General features: G+C 36.0%; 1 protein-coding gene and 1 non-coding gene across 3 annotated transcripts in view; one reads left to right on the top strand and one right to left on the bottom strand.

Moving 5' to 3' along the window:
- Window positions 1-21,914, bottom strand: part of Brip1 (BRCA1 interacting DNA helicase 1) — a 143,009-nt gene that overhangs the window by 38,661 nt on the left and 82,434 nt on the right. For both annotated transcript variants that reach the window (XM_021248691.2, XM_087191448.1), the window contains 2 exons: window positions 15,151-15,310; window positions 14,232-14,353 (listed from right to left, as the gene is read on the bottom strand). In XM_021248691.2, coding sequence (XP_021104350.2) covers window positions 14,232-14,353; window positions 15,151-15,310 — 282 coding nt within the window. The remainder of the gene's footprint in view (window positions 1-14,231; window positions 14,354-15,150; window positions 15,311-21,914) is intronic.
- LOC147823773 (U6 spliceosomal RNA) lies at window positions 5,438-5,540 on the top strand. The gene has a single exon (XR_015443350.1). It is a non-coding gene; the product is annotated as a U6 spliceosomal RNA (small nuclear RNA).

Raw genomic sequence — 21,914 nt, 5'->3', positions numbered from 1 at the left:
TTATAACCAGAATTCCACTCTTCTCTGACCTCAGACTCTGTTCCTGGATCTGGTTTCCCATAGTTTAGAATAAAGTCCCAAATCCTGAAAATGGCATACAGAGCCCTAAGTGATTCGGCTCCTAAATACCTCTCCCAGTCTGTATTCATATGCCATTCTCCCCACTTACATCTCAGCTTCTTTCAGTTCCTGGAAACTGCTATCCTCTTTCACACATTAGGGCCTTAGCATGTGCTAGTCCCTCTGCTGAGAATACTATTATCCATTCTGTTCACCTACATAACTCCTAGTCTTCTTTCCTGTGTCTGCTTAAATATTCCTCAGGAATCCTTTCCTGACACATAAAGACCTGTTACAACATCTCATGGTCCCTATGACTTTTTCTTATAGTTATCATTATGGTTGTGAATGTTTACCATTTTATAATGTCAATATTTGTGAAACTGTAAGCTCCATGAGACAAGGGGCTATGATCTGTATATAGCATATCTGTATCACTATGATCTGAGAGTCTATTACAGTACTTAGTACTTCTATCCTGGTACTTAAAAAAGAAAAAGGGGAAAAAAAGATTGTTTCATTATTCTTAAGTTTTATAATCTGAATCTAAGCCTCTAAGAGAACTTTTCACTTTAGCAAATGTGAATTTCAATGTAGACTATACTCATATCTCATCTTTCCCACAAGTCAGTCCAAGTAAATTGATGTAAATTGATGTTTGGATGGAAGGTGAATGGTGTTGCTCAACTTTACTTGTCCTAAGTATCTGAGGACAAAGTTTCAATTCCACCAAAGCATCCTGTTATAAGCTCTCCTCTCCTACCAAATTATAAAAGTCACTAGTGTAGAGAAAACGTCTCATTCAATTTTGTACCCACTGCATTAAGCACAAGTAAGCCTCTTAGGAAATGTTTGTTAAATGAATCAACGAATGCCGATTCCAGGATGATGGCAGAGTGATGAACAGCAGAAAAACAGCCACTCCGAGATTTGGTGTCCAGATGCCAGAATACAGCAATGTGAGGAAGAGAATGAGGGAAGAGCCAGGCATGGTGGCACATGCCTGTAATCCCAGCACTTGGGAGGCAGAGGCAGGAGAATCACTGTGAATTTGAAGCCAGCCTGAACTACAAAGTGAGACCCTGTCTAAAAAAAAAAAAAAGGAGGGAAGTGGGTCCAGTGAGGATCTTAAGTGAGAATTAAAGCCTGCAATGAGAGGGCCAGGGATTTAGCTCAGTGGTTCCGGTGCCTGCCTCCCAAGCGCAAGGACCCAAGTTTGATCCCTGTACCAAAAAACAAAAACAAGCCTACAAGGAGAGCAAAGAGAGAGACCTCAATGCAGAGGAAGGAAGTGGCAAGCAGCACTTTCTCCCTGATCCCTGACTCACTGTGTGGGAGGGGTGGCTCAAACCTGCAGATGCATGGTAACTACTAATGACCTCACAGGCCTCTGCAGAGAAACACACTAGTGGAACAGAGCAGTGGATACTGTGGACTGTAGCGGCTGGTGAGTTATTTGGGTTTGGATGTCCTCCAGGAGAAGGTAATTGGCCAGTAACCATCTTTCTATTTCCTTTTTTTTTTTTTTTTTTTTTTCGGTACTGGGGATTGAACTCGGGACCTTGCGCTTTCGAGGCAGGCGGCAGAACTACTGAGCTAAATCCTGGGCCCCCTTTTTTTTCAAGATTTTCTTTTTTTTTTTTTTTTTTTTCCGGTACTGGGGATCGAACTCCGGACCTTGCGCTTGCACAGCAGGTGGCAAAACCACTGAGCTAAATCCCCGGCCCGCCAGTAACCATCTTGGAGAAAGACCAACTGAGCAAGGAACTCAAAGCAGCCTCAGGCTGGCTCCATCTAATGGCTCCCAGTATCAGGGTGAGGCAGAACTGAATTCCAATCAGCAGGAGGTGAAGAAGCCCACAGGAAGCCAGCAGGAGGCACACAGAATGCTGCAGGGTGAACAAACTGAGGTCCAGCCTCACAGCCAGAAACCACCCTGAACTTCACTGGAACTAAAGGTGTAGACTTGCTGGAATTATCTACTACCCTATCATAAATCTATGGCTGGCCTGCTGGTATTAATCCACATGGATTTGAGGTTGGTCTGCCTTCTCTGTGTACCAGTGACAGTCGAGACACAACTTGAAGTGGATATTTTTTTCTTCTTTTCTATTGTTTTTGTTTGTTCTTGTTTTTATATTAGTGTGAACATCGTTTCTAGCTTTTTTTGTTGATCTGTTCTGTTCTTTTTATTTCTTCCCCCTGTCTTTCCCTCCTGTCTTCTTTACCAGTTTCCCAAAGTTCACGTAATCTTCCTTTGTCCTCCAGCCTTGCTTTTCATCTCTCCCTCTTCTTTTATTTCTCTATTTTCCCCCCTAACCCATTTAAAAATTTTCTCCTCTTAAGGGTAAAATTGCTGAGGGCAGGGCCGAGGATTTAACTCAGTGGTTCCGCCACCTGCCTTGCAGGCACAAGGTCCTGAGTTTGATCCCCAGTACCAAAAAAAAAAAAAAAAAAAAAAAAATTGCTGAGGACACATTTATTGTATGCAATTTTCTGGTTTGTTTTAGACTTTGTTATATAACCACAAATATAGTTCATATGGTTAAAGGTGGCAAATAGTTACCACAGCTTGTCATTTTCTAGGCTGTGTTTGATGCTACTGTTATTGCTAATTGTACTACTTTTGCCAAGGTGACATAATTATTCTAGTCAGTTGTTCTTCTTGGCATGGCAATACTGAAATTGTCTAAGGGTCAGAGACAATACCATAGGCCAGTGCCAAAGAACCAGTGGCTAGGCCAAATAGACAGCAACTGATCCCAAATAAATTGAAGAAGTAGGATACTACAACAGACTCAAAATCCAAAAGCCAGCTACACCTGGAAGATGGCTCTGAGTAGTAGTTATCTCTTAAGGTTCTAAATACAAGCAATAAAGCTACCTGTCACAAGGAATTTAAAGCATCAACCAAGGAATTTAAACTAAAAGAGACAGAGAGAGAGGGAGAGAGAAAGAGAGAGAGAGAGAGAGAGAGAGAGAGAGAGAGAGAGAGAGAGAGAACAATTAAGCAAGATGCAACCCCAGACTTCCAGCTCACCAAAGAAAAAAACCCCAGGGGGAAATGAGGTGGAAAAATTTGAAAGCCACCCTCCTGGACTCTCTGAAGTGGTAACAGCAGAAGTAACAAAGCAGATAAATGAGGCTCTAGAAAAAAATCAGAGATGGTAACCATAATGAAAGACATGGTTAGTGACTCTACAGCAGACACAAAAATAAAAATAAAAATAAAGGAGCTTAGGAAAATAATGGCAACCATGAATACCAAGCATAGGAAAGAAATGAAATCCATGAAACAGATTCAAACAGATATCCAGGAGATTAAAAGTTCCACTGAAAATATACACAGCAGAATGATCCACTGTGAGAACAGATTATCAGATATAGAAGACAGGCTGCTGGCGGGGCTGTGGGGGAATAAAGAGCCCTTCTCTACTGCTGGTGGGAGTACAGACTGGTACAACTACTGTGAAAATCAGTGTGAAGATTCCTCAAAAAGCTAAAACTAGCAGTTCAATTTGACCCAGTTATCTCCCTTGTTGGTACTTTCCTGAAAGAATTAAAAGCATTATACCACAGGGGTATATGCACACCCATGTTTATAGCAGCACAGTTTGTATTAGCTAAATCTTGGAAACAGCCCAAATACTCATCAATTGATTATGAATAAAGATGTGGGTTTTTTTATACAATGGAGTACTACTCTACCAGAAAGAAAGATAAGCTTGAGACATTTATAGCTAAATAGATGCACCTTGAGACCATACTCTTAAGTGAGATAAATTGGACACAAATGTTTAAATACCACATTGTTTCTCTGGTGTGAGAAACCAAAAGTGTAAATAAGGACCAAAATGTATAATAGATATTGGGAAATGGGAAGAAAATGTTCAAATGATAAGGATAATAAAGGAAGGGGAGGGAGAAAGAAAAGGAGCAAGAAAAAAAGAATAGAAGAAAAAAATGAAAAAAATATTTTGTAAATAAGGAGGGGTAGAGGGATTGAAAGGAGGGGAGAATAATGGGAAAAAAAGCAAGATGTATCATGTACAGGTACAAATTCTCTATGATGAATGTTATTATATATATCTGAAGTATACCAATAAAAACACACACACACATAAATGCTGAAACACTCAAGATTATTAACATAATTTGACAAAAATGTAATTCCAAAGTGGATAAATCAGTTCAAAAGGAACAGATGAACCTGTCCAAAGGGTTCATTTTCATATACTATATAGTCTTGCAATCTTGCCTTCATCTAGCTACTCATGAATATTCCCACTGCCATCAAACCAATGACAATCATGAAAGGACAACAGCATTCTCTTTAAAACAGAATGTATTGGATTTAAGAATTCTAATACTGCCATCATCTGATAATATTTGATACTTGAAACCACTGATTTAACATGGTTTGATGTATTATTACTGATGGTGTCATTCTTTGGGGAAGCACTTTTACTGTTTTATAAAATGCCCATAATGTGTAGAAATCTATTTAAGTAAATGTGTTCGTTTTAAAGACAATAACTAACGTAACAAAACTAAAATAGATGTCTGTAGTTTTCAACCATCAATGTAATTTTTAAAAATGATTAAAATATATTCAAACAGTCTAGTATATTCAGAGCTAAGAGAATTTCGCTAAATAAAAAAAAGGAATTTACCATAGTTATTATATGCTAATACTCGGATATTCAAATCACTAAATGAATTTTTTAAAGTTTCCAAATAAAATCTATTCTGGGGTCAGGGGATTTAGCTCAGTGGTGCTGCCACCTGTCTAATAAGTGCAAGGCCCTGAGTTTGATCCCCAGTATCAAATATATATATATATATATACACACACACACACACACACACACACTATATATATACTGGGTGCTACTAGTAGAGTGCTTGCCTAGCATGGGGGACGTGCTGGGTTCAATCACCAGCAACAGACACACAGACACACACACACACACACGCACACTTTACTACCAAGAAAAATTCTACAAGTTTATGATCTTAAGCCAGGCATGGTGGATCCACCTGTAATCCCAGCACCCCAGAGGCTGAGGCAGGAGGATCACATGAGTTCGAGGCCAATCTGGGCTACAAAGTGAATTCAAGGCCACCCTGAACTACATAGCAAGACCCTGTCTCAAAAGCACACACACTAAATAAGTAGTTTATTTTAATAAATTATTTTTATTATTGTAAGAGTACTTCTGATAATGAATATTACCATCAATTTTTATGAAACCAACTCAAAAAAGTCTTAACTTGACACTTCAACATTTTTTTTTTGGTACCAGAAATCAAACTCAGGACCTTGCGCTTGCAAGGCAGGCGGCACCACTTGAACCTTTTTAAAGTATTAAAATTGTTGTTCTCTCTTCAACTATACTAAAACTGGAACAATACAGAGAAGATTAACATGGTCCCTAAGGAAGGATGAAATACAAATTCATGAAATGCTCCACATTTTTATGGAATTTATAGGAGAGTGCCCAGATCTTTCTTTCTATCCCCAAATCCTCTATGTACAGTTTACATAAGTGAGAAACTCCGCCAATTCATTCTGCATGTCTGTTTGCAACACTGCAAACCTACTTTCATTAATTCATTTTATAAACTTTCTTAGACAAGTTACCTGTCCTTTCATTTAAAAAAATTCACCCAAAACATGAAAAACAAAATTTTAAACACATGCCATTGTTTATGAATTTTTCCTCATAGGAGTAAAGGTACAATAATCACAATGGCAGAATATTTCTATTTGCTAGTAAACCATCCTAAAGAATACAGAAAAAAATCCTCACATATTTAAAATTTAAACACCAGATTTTATTGTGCCTCACAAACTATTTCCTGTTGAGATGCAGATGACTGAATTATAATGTTGAAGGCTTTTGTAGTTTTAATTGGACAAAAGATTTGCTTTAGATGCCCACTAGAAAGGCTGTCTTGTTTTACTATGACTTAATTGCATTAAAAGAAAACAACTTTCCTTTTAGTTATACTTTTTCATTGACATCTAGTCATATAAAAGCCTTGGTTCATTCTCATGCCCCTCAAATACTTCAGTTTGGTGCATAGTAAGTTTTCTTTTAAACTATTATATGACTAAGTAGTATGTTCTTATATAGAATGATCAGAAGCATCTGGGAAAGGGGGAAGTGAACAAAATCCTCGCTGGGAAAGTTAGCTTAATGCTTGCCCTTCAGAGTAGCCCATTATCAACATTTCATAGTGGGTTTCTTTATTTTCACGTCCCTGAGGTACGTCCAATAAATTATGACTTGAACTAAACAAGTCACACTTGGCTCCAAAATGAAATTTTCCTACCTCTACTTTCTAGTCCCCAAGGTGGGAAGAGGAAATCCTGGTCACAGCCAAAGAAGTCATATTTTTGGCTCTAACATTCATTTTCCTAAACTCTGCTATTGAGACTATGAAGTCTTAAGTTAGTATTTTAAACTGTATTTTAATATTTACTTCCATAATCTGTCTTAAATTTAAGAAAAACTTAATATCATAATTTCCCCACTCAAATCACTTTTCTAACTCAAACACTAATATGAACTTTTCAAATGTGAACTCAAGTGAAATAGGGAAAATAATGCAGAAATAGGTTGTTTCATTTCTATAGGATAGAGTATTTTAAATTTTCACTTACAGTAAGTTCTATTATTTTTGCATGATAAATTGAGTATTAATGTAAAAGAAAACCATAAAGTTCTAGTTTAAAGTCCAGTACTCTGAAGCATAGTTTTGGAGAAAGCATTTATGAAAATCATTGAACTCATCACTCTTTTTACAGAGATGAATATAGTAGACACACTCTAACATTATACCCTGAGAGTCACATCTTCCTATTCTTTTCTTTGAGTAAGGGCAAAACTTGAGATTTGCTTCTAGCCAATAGAATATGGCAAAGGTTACAGTACAGTCACTTCATCAGGTCATACTGTATGGCAAAGGGTAAAGTTACTCTCATGAATACAAGTTGCCTAAGAGCCTGTTTTAACTCGATGGTGTTACAAAGCATCGTTTTAGCCCTGAAGATGTAAACTCCTATGCTGAGAGGGCCTGTGAAATGACTGCATGGCAAGGAACTGTAAGCAGCCACCAAGAGCCAACAGCAGCCTCTGGATGCATTATAAGGAATTTTAGTCCCACAACTACAAGGAACTTAAAGGGCAGGAAAGAGGATCCTAAGCTCCAAATGAGAATGCAGTCTTGTAGAACTCTGAGTACAGAACTCAGCTGAGCGATTTCTAGACTCATGACCCATGGAGATATTAATAAATGTGTTGTTTTAAGCTATTACGTGGTAATGTGCTAGACAGCAACAGAAAACTAATACAAAGAGTGACAGCCAACACAGTCAATATAAGATACTCTTCCTTTTATTATGTTCTACTACATATTACATAAAGCACAAGAGGCTATTAGGGATGGAGTGCTCCCTTCTAAAACCCCTTTAATGTCTTATAACTACAATAACATATTGTATTGCTTCCTTATGAGCCATATTAATGTTTACTAGCATCTGTTCATTACCATTTAGTGATTATTATTATTATCATGCCTTAATTAAAATCTCTAGGAATTAAGTTATTTTTTTTGGAGAATTGTTTTTTAAAACAAAACCAAATGAAATCTTAATTGAATAAGCTTATATTAATCCCACATCCAATATTAATTAAAATAACATTTATTGAACACTATGTTCCAAGGCAGTATTTTAATTGCAGATACATAAACATTCTTAAGAAACTGTTCCAATCTTCAAGGAACACCCTCTAACAGATTATAAAACATATTTATAAATAATATAATGTAATAAAGGCAGTGTAGTAGGTGCTTTAGGAAGTAATAACACTGGTGAAGGTAACTATGTAGATAAATATATAACAGCCAGTATTATTACACTTTTGGTTTGCAACTCTTCTTTTTTCCCTATATTATAATTATGTTAATGGGCACAAAATGTATAAAAATACAATCTGTGACAATAACAATATAAAAAGAAGAATGAAAAGTAAGATGGTAGCTGAACTCTCAACATAAACACTAAAAAATAACTACAAAATATACATAAAAGGGAAGAAGAAAGGAATCAAAACATATGTTAGGATCTCTAATGTGACAATCTGAAATCTGAAACTGACCACTGACATGAACCTCAGAAAGTCTGGAACATTTCAGATTTCAGATTTTCAGATTAGGGATACTCAAACAGTAAAGTCTGTGGAAATATTCCAAAATTTGAAAACCTCCAAAATCTCAAACATTTCTGATTCCAAGGATTTTTGGATAAGAGATATTCAACCTGCAGTGTACTACAAATCAACTAAAAAAAAAAAAAGGTAATGATGACTGAATTGAGAAATAAAAAATAAACAACACCCTGAAAACAAATACCTAAATGGCAGAAATAAAAGTCCTTCCCCATAAGTACTTACTTTAAATATATATGAATTAAACTCTCTAACTGAAAGGCAGAGATTGATAGAATGGATTGAAAAAAACATCCTCCTACAAATGCTGTTTATTTACTTTGGATACAAGGAAGTTGGAGTCTCAGATTACATCATATAGAAAATTACTCAAATGGATCAAATGCATACATTGAAGAGTTAAATTATAAAAACTCTTCAAAGAAAACATTAGGGGCAAATTTTCATGATCTTGAATTTGTCTATGGTTTCCTATGTATGACACTAAAAGCGAAAGTAACAACAATAAAAACTAAATTAGACATCATTAAAATTTGAAATTTTTATACTATATCCATAGAGGCACACAAATATTTTCAGTAACTTGTATTGTTCAGTCACTCCACAGATGTATAACCTATAATAATGGCTACTGTTTTAAGTCACTAAATTTTAGAATTGCTACACAGGAAGAATTGATACAGATATATGGCTATATGAAATGTACTTCCCTTACATCTGCCCTTGCTAATAAAGAGTTTCTCTTTTTCTCCCCTATCTCTGTAGCACAGAGGGCTCTTTGGTCCATTCTACTTGCCTCTTTTGGGAACCACTCAAGAAATCCTTCTAGAACCACCCTCCTCCCCATTCAGAATTCACTGATACTTATTTTGCTATTTTATGCGTTGAGCCATTGGAATTTGGATAAGCAGAACTATGACATGTAGGATCATGACTGAGGATGTCAGAGCAGGTCATGTGTCTTTTTTCATGTCAGACTGATCTGTTCCCTGGCAGGAATTTATTGTCAGCAACGTATTATGGTTTGAATAAATATCCTCCAAAGGCCTATCTGTTAGAGGCTTAGTCACCAGTCTGCAGTGCTGCTGGGAGGTAGGGAAACATTTAAGACACAGGACCTAGAGGAAGGAGTTAGATCACTGGGGGTAAACTCTTGAAGGGGATAATGGACCCCAATTTTTCTCTCTTGTTGCTTCTTGGTGAGCAGTTTCCTCAGCCATGTGCTCTTAGCCATAAGGTTCTCCCTTGTAATAAGCCTGAAGTCAACAGGGCCAACCATTGACTAAAACCTCTGAAACCATGAGCAAAAATAAACTTTTCCTTCTAATAAGCTGATAGTCTCAGGTATTTTGTCAGTAATGGGGAAGCTGACTAAAAGAAAGCACTAAGAACTGAAGTTTGGTAGGGGCCAGGGATTTAGCTCAGTGGTGCTATGGCCTGCCTTGCAAGCACAAGGTCCTGAATTCAATCCCTCGTACTGCAAAAAAAACCAACCAAGAACTGAAGTTTGGTGCAAATAACAATGCTCAGAATCATAGTTGTTAGGATAAAGGCAGAGAAAATAGAAGACAAATGAAATATTTTTTCTATATAAATACATTTTATAAATTTTAAGTATTGAAAAAATGACAATAACAATATTCTTTTTTGAAAGAATAACAATACCTACATAAAAATTATGGAAGAGTTAAAAAGTACCTCTTGATAACTACTTCTAATATCATCCCCTTCTCTTCTCTGATATAATCAGTATCATAAATTTCATATGAATTCTTTCATGCCTTGCTATTTTGTAAGTATATTTAGTACAGCCTGATACTAGTCATAAAGTTTATATTCTTTTCTAGCTCTCGAGAACTTATGTGTAGATGTAAGAAGTACAAGGACTATGAACAAAAACTGAAAGAACTAGTTTTTTGGGAAAGAAGATTTATATTTAACATGTTGGAGGAACATGCAGTATAAAGAGGGGAAAGGGATTCTGTCCACTTTAGCAAAGTACCATTAGTACAACAACATAAGGCCAGGGTAAAATGGTAAGATATCAAAAGGCAATAGTACCAGTGCCAGGGGCAGTGACAACAGCAGCACTCAGCTTCTGTAGAATGTCGCATTAATACTGTTAATAACACAATACAGTGGATCCTCAAGTTACAACTAGCCTGACATATGAATAGCTTGGGTTATGACCAGAATTTTAGTTTTAACGTATGAAAAAAGTCTTGAATTATGACCCAAATGTTGGCCGCTTATGCTTCCAGATGGTCTCAGATATAGATTTAACCCTTAAAGAGTTCTGGAAGGAACATTACAATATCCTTTCCTGTGTGGGGTTAATTGAGAAATCCTGGACCAATGTGTAAGGACACTGAGATCTGCCTAGACGAAAGTGTGGCCTAAAATTATACAAGAGAGAGGCTTTGAAGGAAACTGACCAAGTTGACTTATAACCAGTCCTTGGGAACACACTGAGCTCGGAAGTCAGGGGTCTGCTGTAGTTTTCTAGAGTAGATGTCAATTGCTTCATCAATAGCAGCAGTCAAGGCAGCATTAACCATTTTAACATAGGAGACAGAGCCCAGCATATGATCATCAGTGCCTTCTGTGGTAGCAATGGTACCTGAAGAAAGAAGCTACCAAACTCATGAAAGGCAAAAAGAATTAGATTAGGAATCATTAGGGAACACATCTCAGAGGACTTTAAAAAATTTTGAAAGAGATCCACAGATAAGGGAAGGGTAGGAGATGAGGGAATCTTATTACTGCTAATTCTACCCAAAGACTGCATGACCTAAAGAAAAAGAAGTAAAATTATATAATTCATAGTGCTTAGTCAATCCCACTGAAAGAACTCTTTCTTTGGTATGTACCCTGGTTGTACCCCGGGAGGAATGATATGGGTTATAATCAATGGATCACCTTAATGACCAAAAACCTCAAGTTTCAGTGTCAGATTGCTAGCACCTTCAAATGCCTGTAAAAAATGAACTAAAATCCTCTCTGATGAAAGATAACTATGGCAGAACAATTTTGGGTGTCGATTTGACTACTCCGAGGGATGCGTAGAGAATTTGTAAATTATTACTTCTGGGTGTGTCTGTAAGGATATTTCTGGACACTACTGACTTATGGGTCCACAAACGAGTGGAGAAGACCAACCTTGAATGTGGACGGCACCATTCAATTTGCTAAGGACTGGGGGGGGGGGGGGGAAGAAAAGCAAAAAGGAGAATTCATATTCTCTCCCTATCCTCTCCCTTCTCTCTGTTCTCTCTCTTTAATTCTCTCTATCTCTCCATCCCTCCTTCTCTCTTTCTTGCTCTTCCTTCTGGAGCTGGTATTTTTTTTGCCACTGCAGACTGCAGATTCTTTGGGCTTTGGACTCTGGGACTTGCACTTCTGGCTTCTTGGAAGGAACCAAGAAATCAACTTGCAAATGGTCACTGTGGAACTTTTCAGCCTCTGTGATCATGTGAGTCAACCTTTTTTTTTTTTTAATTTTATTTTATTGGTACATTTTAGGTACACAATATAATGACATTCATCATTGGAAATTTGCACCTTTACATAACCTTTCTTGGTTCTTATTTTTCCCCCTTCCCCTGCCCTCCCTTCAACCCTTCCATCCCTCCCTATTTACAAAGACTTTGTTTCCATTTCTTCATTTTCTCATATTAATTCCATTCCCTTCTTTCCTTTCCCTACCCCTCCTACTTCCCCTTTCCCTTTGCCCTTTTTCTTTCTATTTCACATTGTCTATTAAAACTTAGTCCTTATTTACACTTTGTTTCTCGCATTAGAGAAACTATTTGGTATTTACATGTGTCCTATTTATTTCACTTAAGAGTATCGCCTCAATGTGCATCCATTTAGCTATAAATGTCTCTAGTTTCTCATTTTTTATGGCTGAGTAGTACTCTGTTTTAGGGGAAAAAAACACTTTTTCTTTATTCAGTCTCCAGTTGATAGGCACTTGGACTGCTTCTAAGTTTTAGCTATTACAAATTGTGCTGCTATGAACATGGGTGCACATGTGTCACTGTGGTATGATTCTTTTAGTTCTTTGGGGAAGATACCCAGCAGGGAAATACCTGGGTCAAATGGGACCTCTAGTCCTAGATCTTTGAGGTATCTCCACACTGATTTCCACAGTGGTTGCAGCAATCTACACTCCTACCAGCAGTGGAGCAGGGTTCCTCTTTCCCCACACCCTCACCAGCATTTGTTATTGGTTGATTTCATGATAGCAGCCATTCTTTCTGGAGTGAGGCGGAATCTCAGCATTGTTTTCATTTGCATCTCTCGAATGACCAGTGATGTTGAACATTTTTTCATATGTTTATTTGCTATTTCTACTTCTTTGTCTGAGAGATGTCTGTTCATTTCAGATGTCCATTTTTGGATTGGGTCTTTAAATTTGGGAGGTCTGATTTTTTTAAGTTCTTTATAGATTCTAGATAGTGGACCTTTGTCTGAGGAAAAGCAGGTGAAGATTTTATCCCACATTGTGGGTTGTCTCTTCACACTTCTGGTGGTTTCTCTTGCTGTGCAGAAACTTTTCAAGAAGAGATCCCAGAGTTGCGTGGAAGACGCCAAATCACCTCGCTGCAGACAGGCAGGTCTGCCCACACCCCACCGAGGTCCCCAGTCTCGCGGAACACACACCGAGTCAGCCCGCTGCAGACAGGCAGGTCCGCCCATGCCCCACCCAGGTCCCAAGCCACACAGAACACGCCGAATCAGCCCGCTGCAGACAGGCAGGTCTGCGCACGCCCTACCAAGGTCCTGAGTTGCTTGGAAGACGCCGAATCACCTCGCTGTAGACAGGCAGGTCTCATGTGAGTCAATCTTGAAATCTCAATACCAAGTCTCTTTCCCTCCCTCCCTCCCAGTTCTGATTCTCCAAACAACTCTATTACACATTAGGAATTTTTTTGGTGTTTGTTTGTTTGTTTGTGACAGTCTCACTAAGTAGTTCAGGTTGGCCTTGAACTCACCATGTATCCCAGGCTGGCCCCGAGATTACAGTTGTGTGCCACCACACCCAGTCCTACTTTAGGCTTTAAATTACTACTATAAATCATTTTTTAAAATATAATGTTTGAGGGCCGGGGATTTAGCTCAGTGGTTTCGCCACCTGCAGCGCAAGCGCAAGGACCTGAGTTTAATCCCCGGTACCAAAAAAAATAAAATAAAATATAATGTTTGGGAAATAAGCAGTGATCAGACAAAACTCTTTTTGGCAAAGATTAAGTAACTAGTTTGGAAATAACTCTCTTATTGTAAGTAATAGGAAAACAAAGTAGAAGAACTGCTTCAGGAAGGAGACACTAGGAAGCACAAGACTGTAATTATGGAGATTAGGGGAATTCACTAGGTGAACTCCATTATTCCCAAATCTCTCTTTAGGTATAGTTTCACAACCACAGTATACAGTACTGAAGTACAAACAGAATGCAATAGTCCTATCTAGCTAAGGTGAAAGAAATCAGAAATTCAAGCAGCTAAAATTGTGAAATCTATAGATTATGGCATTAATAAGGAAGAGAGATAGAAGGAGAATGGACCATACAATGCTCTGGAGAACCTATGAGGTTATAGCTAAGAGGTTGATAAAACACAAATTGTGGGCTCCACATCAAGCACTTCTGATTAAATAGATCTGGACTGAGCCTGAAAGTCTGTATTTCTATCAAGTTCCCAGGGACAATGATGCTTCTGACTCAAGACCACACTTTGAAAATCACTCTTGTTAAGCAAAAGACAATGGTAAGTTAAAAACAAAATAAGCCTTTTCTACTAATGTTTTCTTATTCATTCAGATTCTCTATAGATAGAAAATGTCTAAGGATTCAAGAAAAAAAGTATAATTAATTTTACACTAAACCAATGACTTCCATGATAATACAATTTCTTAAGGCTTGGGTGGCCTACCTGTAGATCTTTCACATTTGGAAAAGGAATTCCTATTGTTATGACAGCACGGGCATTGTCATCTGAGAAATCCAGACCCTCACTCACTTTACCACGACAAACTGCTACAAGAAGAGCTCCATCTTAAACAACAGAAAATAAACATTTTAAAAAGCACACTCAAAATTCTCAGAAGCTGCTTATTTTGGTTATTTTATAAAAGACTAATTAAAGGTGTTCATATTAACAACTGTTTAAAATAATCAAAATAAACACTATTGTAAGATATAGTTTTAAAAGTTCTTTGTCTTCAAGTATGAACCGAAAAATGGAAGTTTCCATCATTACCTTTATCACCAGAAAATAATTCTCAGAAATTTAAATAACTCCAATTTGTACTTCATAAGACTGAATCAATATTATATTTAAAATTCTTTTCTTTTCCTGGTACCAGGGATTGAACTGTGGACCTTACACTTGCGAGGCAGGCACAGTACCAGTGAGCTAAATTCCCAGCCCCTGAATCAATATTATATTGAAAAGCAATTAAAACACATAGAGCACTATCTATACTCTTATCATTAAAAAGATATTGACAATTATAGAGTACAAGTACAAAGTATATTACATGTATGTCCCTTTTAGCTAGAAGGAAGATATTTATAGATATCCCAACTATTTTCTTACACAAAATAGTTCATGTACTACAAGGAAAGGTGTGGGATATACACCTGAAGGCATGCTGTTTCTTAATATTATTTACAGGAAGACAACATCAAACAGAATTTCTTAAGTTTCTTTTCATCTAAGACTATAAAATGTAATTTTTCTCTTAAGGGCAACTTATTTACAAATAAATATAAATGAAGTTCTAATAACAACTGTTTTACTTCATAATAAAAAACATTCCCTCATTGACTATGAAATAATTTCCAATTACCTTTCTCTCCCCTGTACTTGACTGCATCATAGTACACCTGCAGTAATTCATCAAAATCAGTTTTTTCTCCTCCCTGTGGTTCTACAATGACTGTCTTCACCAATTCCAGATTATGCCATAAACCAGTGTAGAGCCAGCGTTCTTTTAATTTTTCTAGTAACTAAAAAGGGAAAAGAAAAACTTTAATTTTTTTGTGTCCAGCTGAACAAACTTCTCTTATACAAAGCCAATTTAACTATAATGTGACTATGGCAAACATATTAAACTTTTGGTGCCTCTTCTCACCTATAAAATGAGGTGAACAATATCTCAAGAGCCATTATTAGGTTAAATTCATTAACAGATTTAAAGAGGTTTGAATGGTGCCTGGCACACAGGTAAGAGCTGAATAAATATTAGTAGCTGCTGCTGTTACCATCAACAATACTACTGCTTCTATTGCTACTTATTATTGCTAGCTTGGTAATTTCAAAAGCAAAAAAAAACTTCTTCTTTTAAAATCTGTGTATTTGTTTCGTGGTGCTGAGGATTGAATTCAGAGCTTTGCTCATGCTAAGCATGTGCTCTACCACCAGTCTATACCTCCAATCCTTAAAATTGAGAATTTTTAAGTTCTTTCTTTAAGCCTAAGGTCAGTTCCTTCATATTCTTAACTAAACAGTCCTTACTTGATTCTTTAAGATGATTTTACTAAGGACATAGGCAGTTAAGCATAATGTTTGACATTTTTATCATCATTAATAATCCAAAATGAATATGGAAACAGGGACTCATCCTACTGTATGAGTAGAAAACATACAAGCACAAATGGAATATTTATAGAAATAACTATGGACTAGATTACAAAAGAAATTTAAACAAATTTCAAACAATTTTTATCATATTGAACACATTCTAATAATGTACCTAGCAATCTAAAATAATGCAGTCAGTAGAAAAAAGAAATTCAACACTAAAATGCATATTCTTAAACAATATGGATGAGGCAGGAAAATGGAATGAATATAATCTTCAGATACAAATGATAAGAAAAGGATTCACAATTCAAAATGTGTAGAGTGCAACAAAGGCAATGCTTAGAAATACACTTACAGCTTTAATATTTTTTTAATTTGAAAAAAAGAAACATTTTCAAGGAAGCTAGACAGACACCAAAAATACAAAGTAGACATTAATATCAAAGAGATGAATAAATGAAACAGACAAAAGTCAGTAGTAGAAATTATAATTTAAGTTGAATTGTTTTACCCACTTGTTCTATGCCATGAGTTCTCTGCAGTGTTGATCAGTTATTACAATGTAGTTAAGTATCAAGAAACCACCCAAAATTCTCTAAAGAACAGAAACTAATCATTTTTTTATATAATCTATTTACTCAAAAGAAAGATAAACTTGAATCATTGTAGGAAAATGGATGCACCTTAAGACCATAATCTTACTGAAATAAATAAGATACATAAGTTTCAATACCTCATTGTTTCTCTTGTGTGGGAAACCCAAAGGGTAGATAAGGAGCATAATGGAGGACAGATACTGGGAAGAAGGAAGAACACATTCAAATGGGAAGGGGAACAAGAGGTGGGAAGAAGGGAAGGAGAGGGAAGGGGAGGGGAGGGGAGAGGAGGGGAGGAGAGGGGAAGGAAACAAAAGAAAGAAAGGGGAAAAATGGAAACAAAGCTTGTGTAAATGGGGAGGGGAAGAGGAGCTGAAGGGAGCGAAGGGGAGTGGGAAAAAAAGAGGAAATAAGATATATTATGTACAGGTACAAATTCCCTGTGATGAATGTGGCCAATATTAGGACAAATATGTACTAATAAAAAAAAAAATTAAAAAATAAAAAATAAAAAAATGTCCTCAGTGTTAGCTTTGCCTGTAAAAACAAGAAAAGTTTTACATTGCTATTTAATGAAATAGTTCATTGCTATTTATTCAATTACCAGGGTTCTCTAGTCAATAAAAATTGAAATCCCCGTAACATCATATTATTAGGTATAAAAAATGTAGGGCTATTGCTGATGTAAAAACTTTTCTGAGTGCCTCATAAATTGGCTATTAGAATTTGCTTTTTAAATATGTACTGTTTCTGAATCAAAGTCTCTCACCATGCTTAAATAGTATGAAAAAAAGTCTCCTGACAATACTCAGACCAACAGTGTGTATGGAAAAATCACAAAGGATCTTCAACTGGAAGGAAAGACTGCTATAGAATGAATAATGTGCAGAACAGGTTATTAAACTATTTAATTTTCTCTATTGCAGTTAGTTTAGAAAAAGGTAAAAATATCTCAATATTTAAAACCAAATAAAATGTAACAGGGCCAGGGATTTAGCTCAGTGGTTCTGCTGCCTGCCCCACAGGCGCAAGGACCCGAGTTCGATTCCCGGTACCAAAAAAACCCAAAACAAATAAAATGTAACAAATAACATTTCATCTTTGATTCCTTCATCCTCCAACAACCTTCAATACTGCAGCTTACAAATATTCAAAGTCTAGATGAAAACCTCTCACACTACTTGGGTAAGACAATTATGGCTGGGAACTCCAGGATACATTCAAAAATCAAGAGGGGCTGAGGATTTAGCTTAGTGGTTCTGCCACCTGCCTCGCAAGCTCAAGGTACCAAGTTCAATCCCAGGTACCAAAAAAAAAAAAAGGGCAACATTCAAAAATCAGATTAAATTCAATCAATTTAAAAAGGAAAGTTTGAAAAATAATAAAGAATTGGTTCAATGTGCACAATTTACATTAAAGAAATTCAACAGTTTTTTCTCTTATATAGAAAATAATTATGATTTAAAAATTTAAAAGCAAGTAGAGTGTGTGCAATCATTTCAAATTTGTTATAAAAATGTAAACAGAAAACTATTTTAATTCTCCAAACATTGCTAATAAGTTATTAAGCTACTTTTATGTTCTAGAAAAAAGACAGCAAGAGAGAAAAAGGGGAACAAAAAGGTTGCAGATCAAAATACAATAAGCAAATTGGCAATAGTCATTTAAATATAAATGGATTAAATTCTCCAATCAAAAGACATAAAGTGGCTTTGCAGATGTTTAAAAAAAGATCTAACTACATCCTATAGAAAAGTGAGTCATTTTAGAGTTAAGGTTACAAATAAGCTGAAAGTCAAAGATTGGAAAAAATATTCCTTATAAATAGTAACCAAAAGACAGCAAGAACAGCAATATAATACTTCTATAGGACTAAAGAGGCTTTAAATTAAAAATTTACAAGAGACAAAAAAGACATTAGGTATGGATAAATCAGTTAACTTACCAGAGAACATTTAATAATTATAAATGTCTATGTACATATCATCAGAGAATATAAATCTTTCCAAGCACTTACTGACAGAACCAAATGGAGAAATAGATAGCAACACAATAATAGTAGATTTCAATGCCCCACCTTCAATAGTGGATAAAATATTTAGACAGTAGATCAATAAGGAAACAAAATCTAAACAACCCTACAGACCAGAAGGACCTAATAGACAAATATTAAAAATTCCACACAGCAGCAGCCAAAGACACATTCTTCTCAATGGCATACAGAATATTCTCTAGGATAGATTACATGTTAGGTCACAAAGTCAGTCTCAGCAAACTTAAAAAGACTGAAACAAATAACATATCTTATCCATGATGGAATTAAACTAGAATTCAATAGCCAAAAGAGAACTAGAGAATTCACAAATATGTGGAAATTGAGCAACACACTTTTAAACAATGAGGGCATGGGTCAAAAGAAAAAATCAAAAAAGAAATCATGAAATTATCTTGAGAACAACAAAAAAAGACATAATATACTAAAAGTAAGAGATGAAACAGAAGCAATACTAAGAGGGAAGCACACAGTGATATAAATGCCTACATTAAAAAAGAAATTAGAGGGCCGGGGATTTAGCTCAGTGGTTTAGCTTCCTGCTGCGCAAGCGCAAGGACCCGAGTTCGATCCCTGGTACCAAAAAAAAAAAAAAAAAAAAGAAAGAAATTAGACTTAAAGTAAATAAACCAACTATACACCATCTTAAGCAACTACTGGAAAAAAAAGAACAAACTAAGCCCAAACTTAGCAGAATGAAATATCAGAGCAGAAAAAAGCAAACTAGGAAACAGGAAAAACAACTGAATAAAACGAAAAGAAGAGTTTTTTATGAGATCAACAAAATTCATAAACTTTAGACTAAGAAATAAATCAGAAATGAAAGAGAGCTATTACAAATGGTGCTGCAGAAATAAAAAAGATTCTAATAATAATGTGCCAACAAACAGATAACTTAGAAGAAAAGAGCAAATTCCTGGAACATATAAGCTACCAACACTGAGTCATGAAGAAACAGAAAATCTGAACTGTTAAAACAAGAAGAACAAATCAGTAATAAGAAGTATCCTATCAAGCCAGGTGTGGTGGCGCACATCTATAACTCCAGCACTCAGAAGCTGAGGCAGGAGGATTGCTACAAGTTCGAGGGCAGTCTGGGCTATATAGTGAGTCCAAGGCCCACCTGCACTACAAAATGAGACCCTGTCTCAAAAAAACAAAAAAGAAAAAAAAGTATCTTATCAAAACAAACTCCCAGAGCTTTTTGATTTCAATGCTGAGAGTATACTAAACATTTAAAGAACTAATACAAATACAGATTCCATGCAATCTATAAAAATCTCATGGTATTTTTGCATAAATAGGCCATTATGAAAAATACATTTTACATTCCTGATAGCAATGGACAAGGCCTCTAACTTCTCAACATCCTTGCCAACACATGTTGTTTTCCGTATTTTTGATAATGGCCTTCCTAAGAGGTGTGAAGTGCTATCTCCTTGTGGTCTTGATTTGCATTATTTAATGATTAATAATGTTGAGCATCTTGTCATATATTTGTTGGCCATTTGTATGTCAAATTTAGAGAAATATCTATTCAAGTCCTTTGTCCATTTTTCAATTGGGTTATTTTTTGCTATTTTTTGAATCAAAGAAATCAAAACAATACAGCACCAAAATAATCTACTTTCTTTCAGCAATGTTTCATAATTTTCAGTATAAGTCTTTCACCTCCTCAGTTAAGTTTATTCCTAAATATTTTATTCATTTTGGTGCTTTACAAATAAGACTCTTTTCCCGATTTCCTTTTCAGAGTTTGTTAATGTATACAAATGCAACTAATTTGTACTTTGATTTTATGTCTTGTAACTTTATTGAATTTATCAGTTCTAAACAGTTTTTAGAGTCTTTCTTAATGGAGCATAAGCACAAGGTTCTGGGTTTGAACCCTGGTACCGGAAAAAAATTGGGGCTGGGGATTTAGTTCAGTGGTACTGCACCTGCCTCGTAAGCGCAAGGTCCTGAGTTTGATTCCTGGTACGGGGCGGGGGGGAGGGATCATATTGACTTCAAAGAGTGACAATTTTACTTCCTTTCTTATTGGATGCCTTTTATCTCTTTCTCTGGCTTAATTACTCTGGTTAGAACTTCTAGTATTATACTTGTATTAGATACAAATTGTGAGAGTAGGCATCCTTGCTTTCTTCCTGATCTTGGAGGAAAAGCTTTCATTTTTTCCACCATTGAGTATGACATTAGCTGTAAACATTTCAGATAGGTCCTTTACCATGAAGTAATTTACCTTTTATCCAAAGTTTTAGAAAGCTTTATAATGGAAGAGTGTTGAAGCTGGGCATGGCGACACATTCCTCTAATCTTAGCACTGTGGGAGGCTGAGTGAGGCAGAAGGATCACAAGTTTGATTCCAGTCTGCACAACCTATGGAGACCCTATATCAAAATACAACACAACACAACCCACAGGGACTAGGATGTACCTCAGTGAGGTGGTCTTGGATTTAATTCCCAAAACCAGAAGGAAAAAAAGAGTTGAGTTTTATCATATGGCTTTTCTACATCTACTGAAATGATACAAGACTGAGCATCTTTATAACAAGTAGCACTGTGACACTAGATAACCACATGCCAAAAAATGAAGTTAGATTTTGCCAACACAGCATACAAAAATTAACTCAAAGTCTATGGAGGACCTTAGTATTAAGAGCTAAAAATATAAAACTCTCAGAGTAAAATATACAGCAAAGTGTTATGGCCTCAGATTTGGCAATTATCTCTTGGCTACAACATCAAAAGTACAGGTAATAAAAGAAAAATATAGACTGAATGGGATTTCATCAAAAATTATCAATAGGGCTGGGGATTTAGCTCAGTGGTTCCGCCGCCTGCCTTGTAAGCGCAAGAACCTGAGTTCGATCCCCGGTACAGGAAAAAAAATTATCAATAAAGTAAAAAAAAAAGTATTTGCAAACCAGATCTGACAAAGAATTAGTATCCAGAACATATAAAGAACTTCTATTATGTTGGTGGTAAAACTGCAAAGGAAAATATTTTAGTGATTCCTCAAAAGTTAAAAAAAAGAAAAGGTAGAATTACTGTATGATCAGCAATTCCACTTCTAGGTATACACCTAAAAGAACTAAAAATAGGCTGGGACCTACACAGGTAGGTGTACACCAGTCCCCATAAGCATTATCCACAATAGCCAAAAAGTCTAAAGAATTGAACTCTCAATCAACAGATAAAATATATTATCTTTATACAGTGAAATATTACTCAACCATAAAAAGGAATGAAATTCTGATACATGCTACAACATACATGAACCCTGAAAACATGGTCATTGAAAAAAGACACAAAACTACAAATATGCTACGATTTCACTTATGTGGGTTAACTAATTCAATGAGACAAAATAGAA

This window comes from Heterocephalus glaber, unplaced genomic scaffold (genome assembly GCF_053883595.1).
Source record: "Heterocephalus glaber isolate CG9 unplaced genomic scaffold, H.glaber_assembly_v1.0 deba00001564, whole genome shotgun sequence".
Lineage (NCBI taxonomy): Eukaryota > Metazoa > Chordata > Mammalia > Rodentia > Bathyergidae > Heterocephalus > Heterocephalus glaber.
Note: the sequence above shows the minus strand (reverse complement) of the source record. Positions and strands in the feature narration are given on the sequence as shown.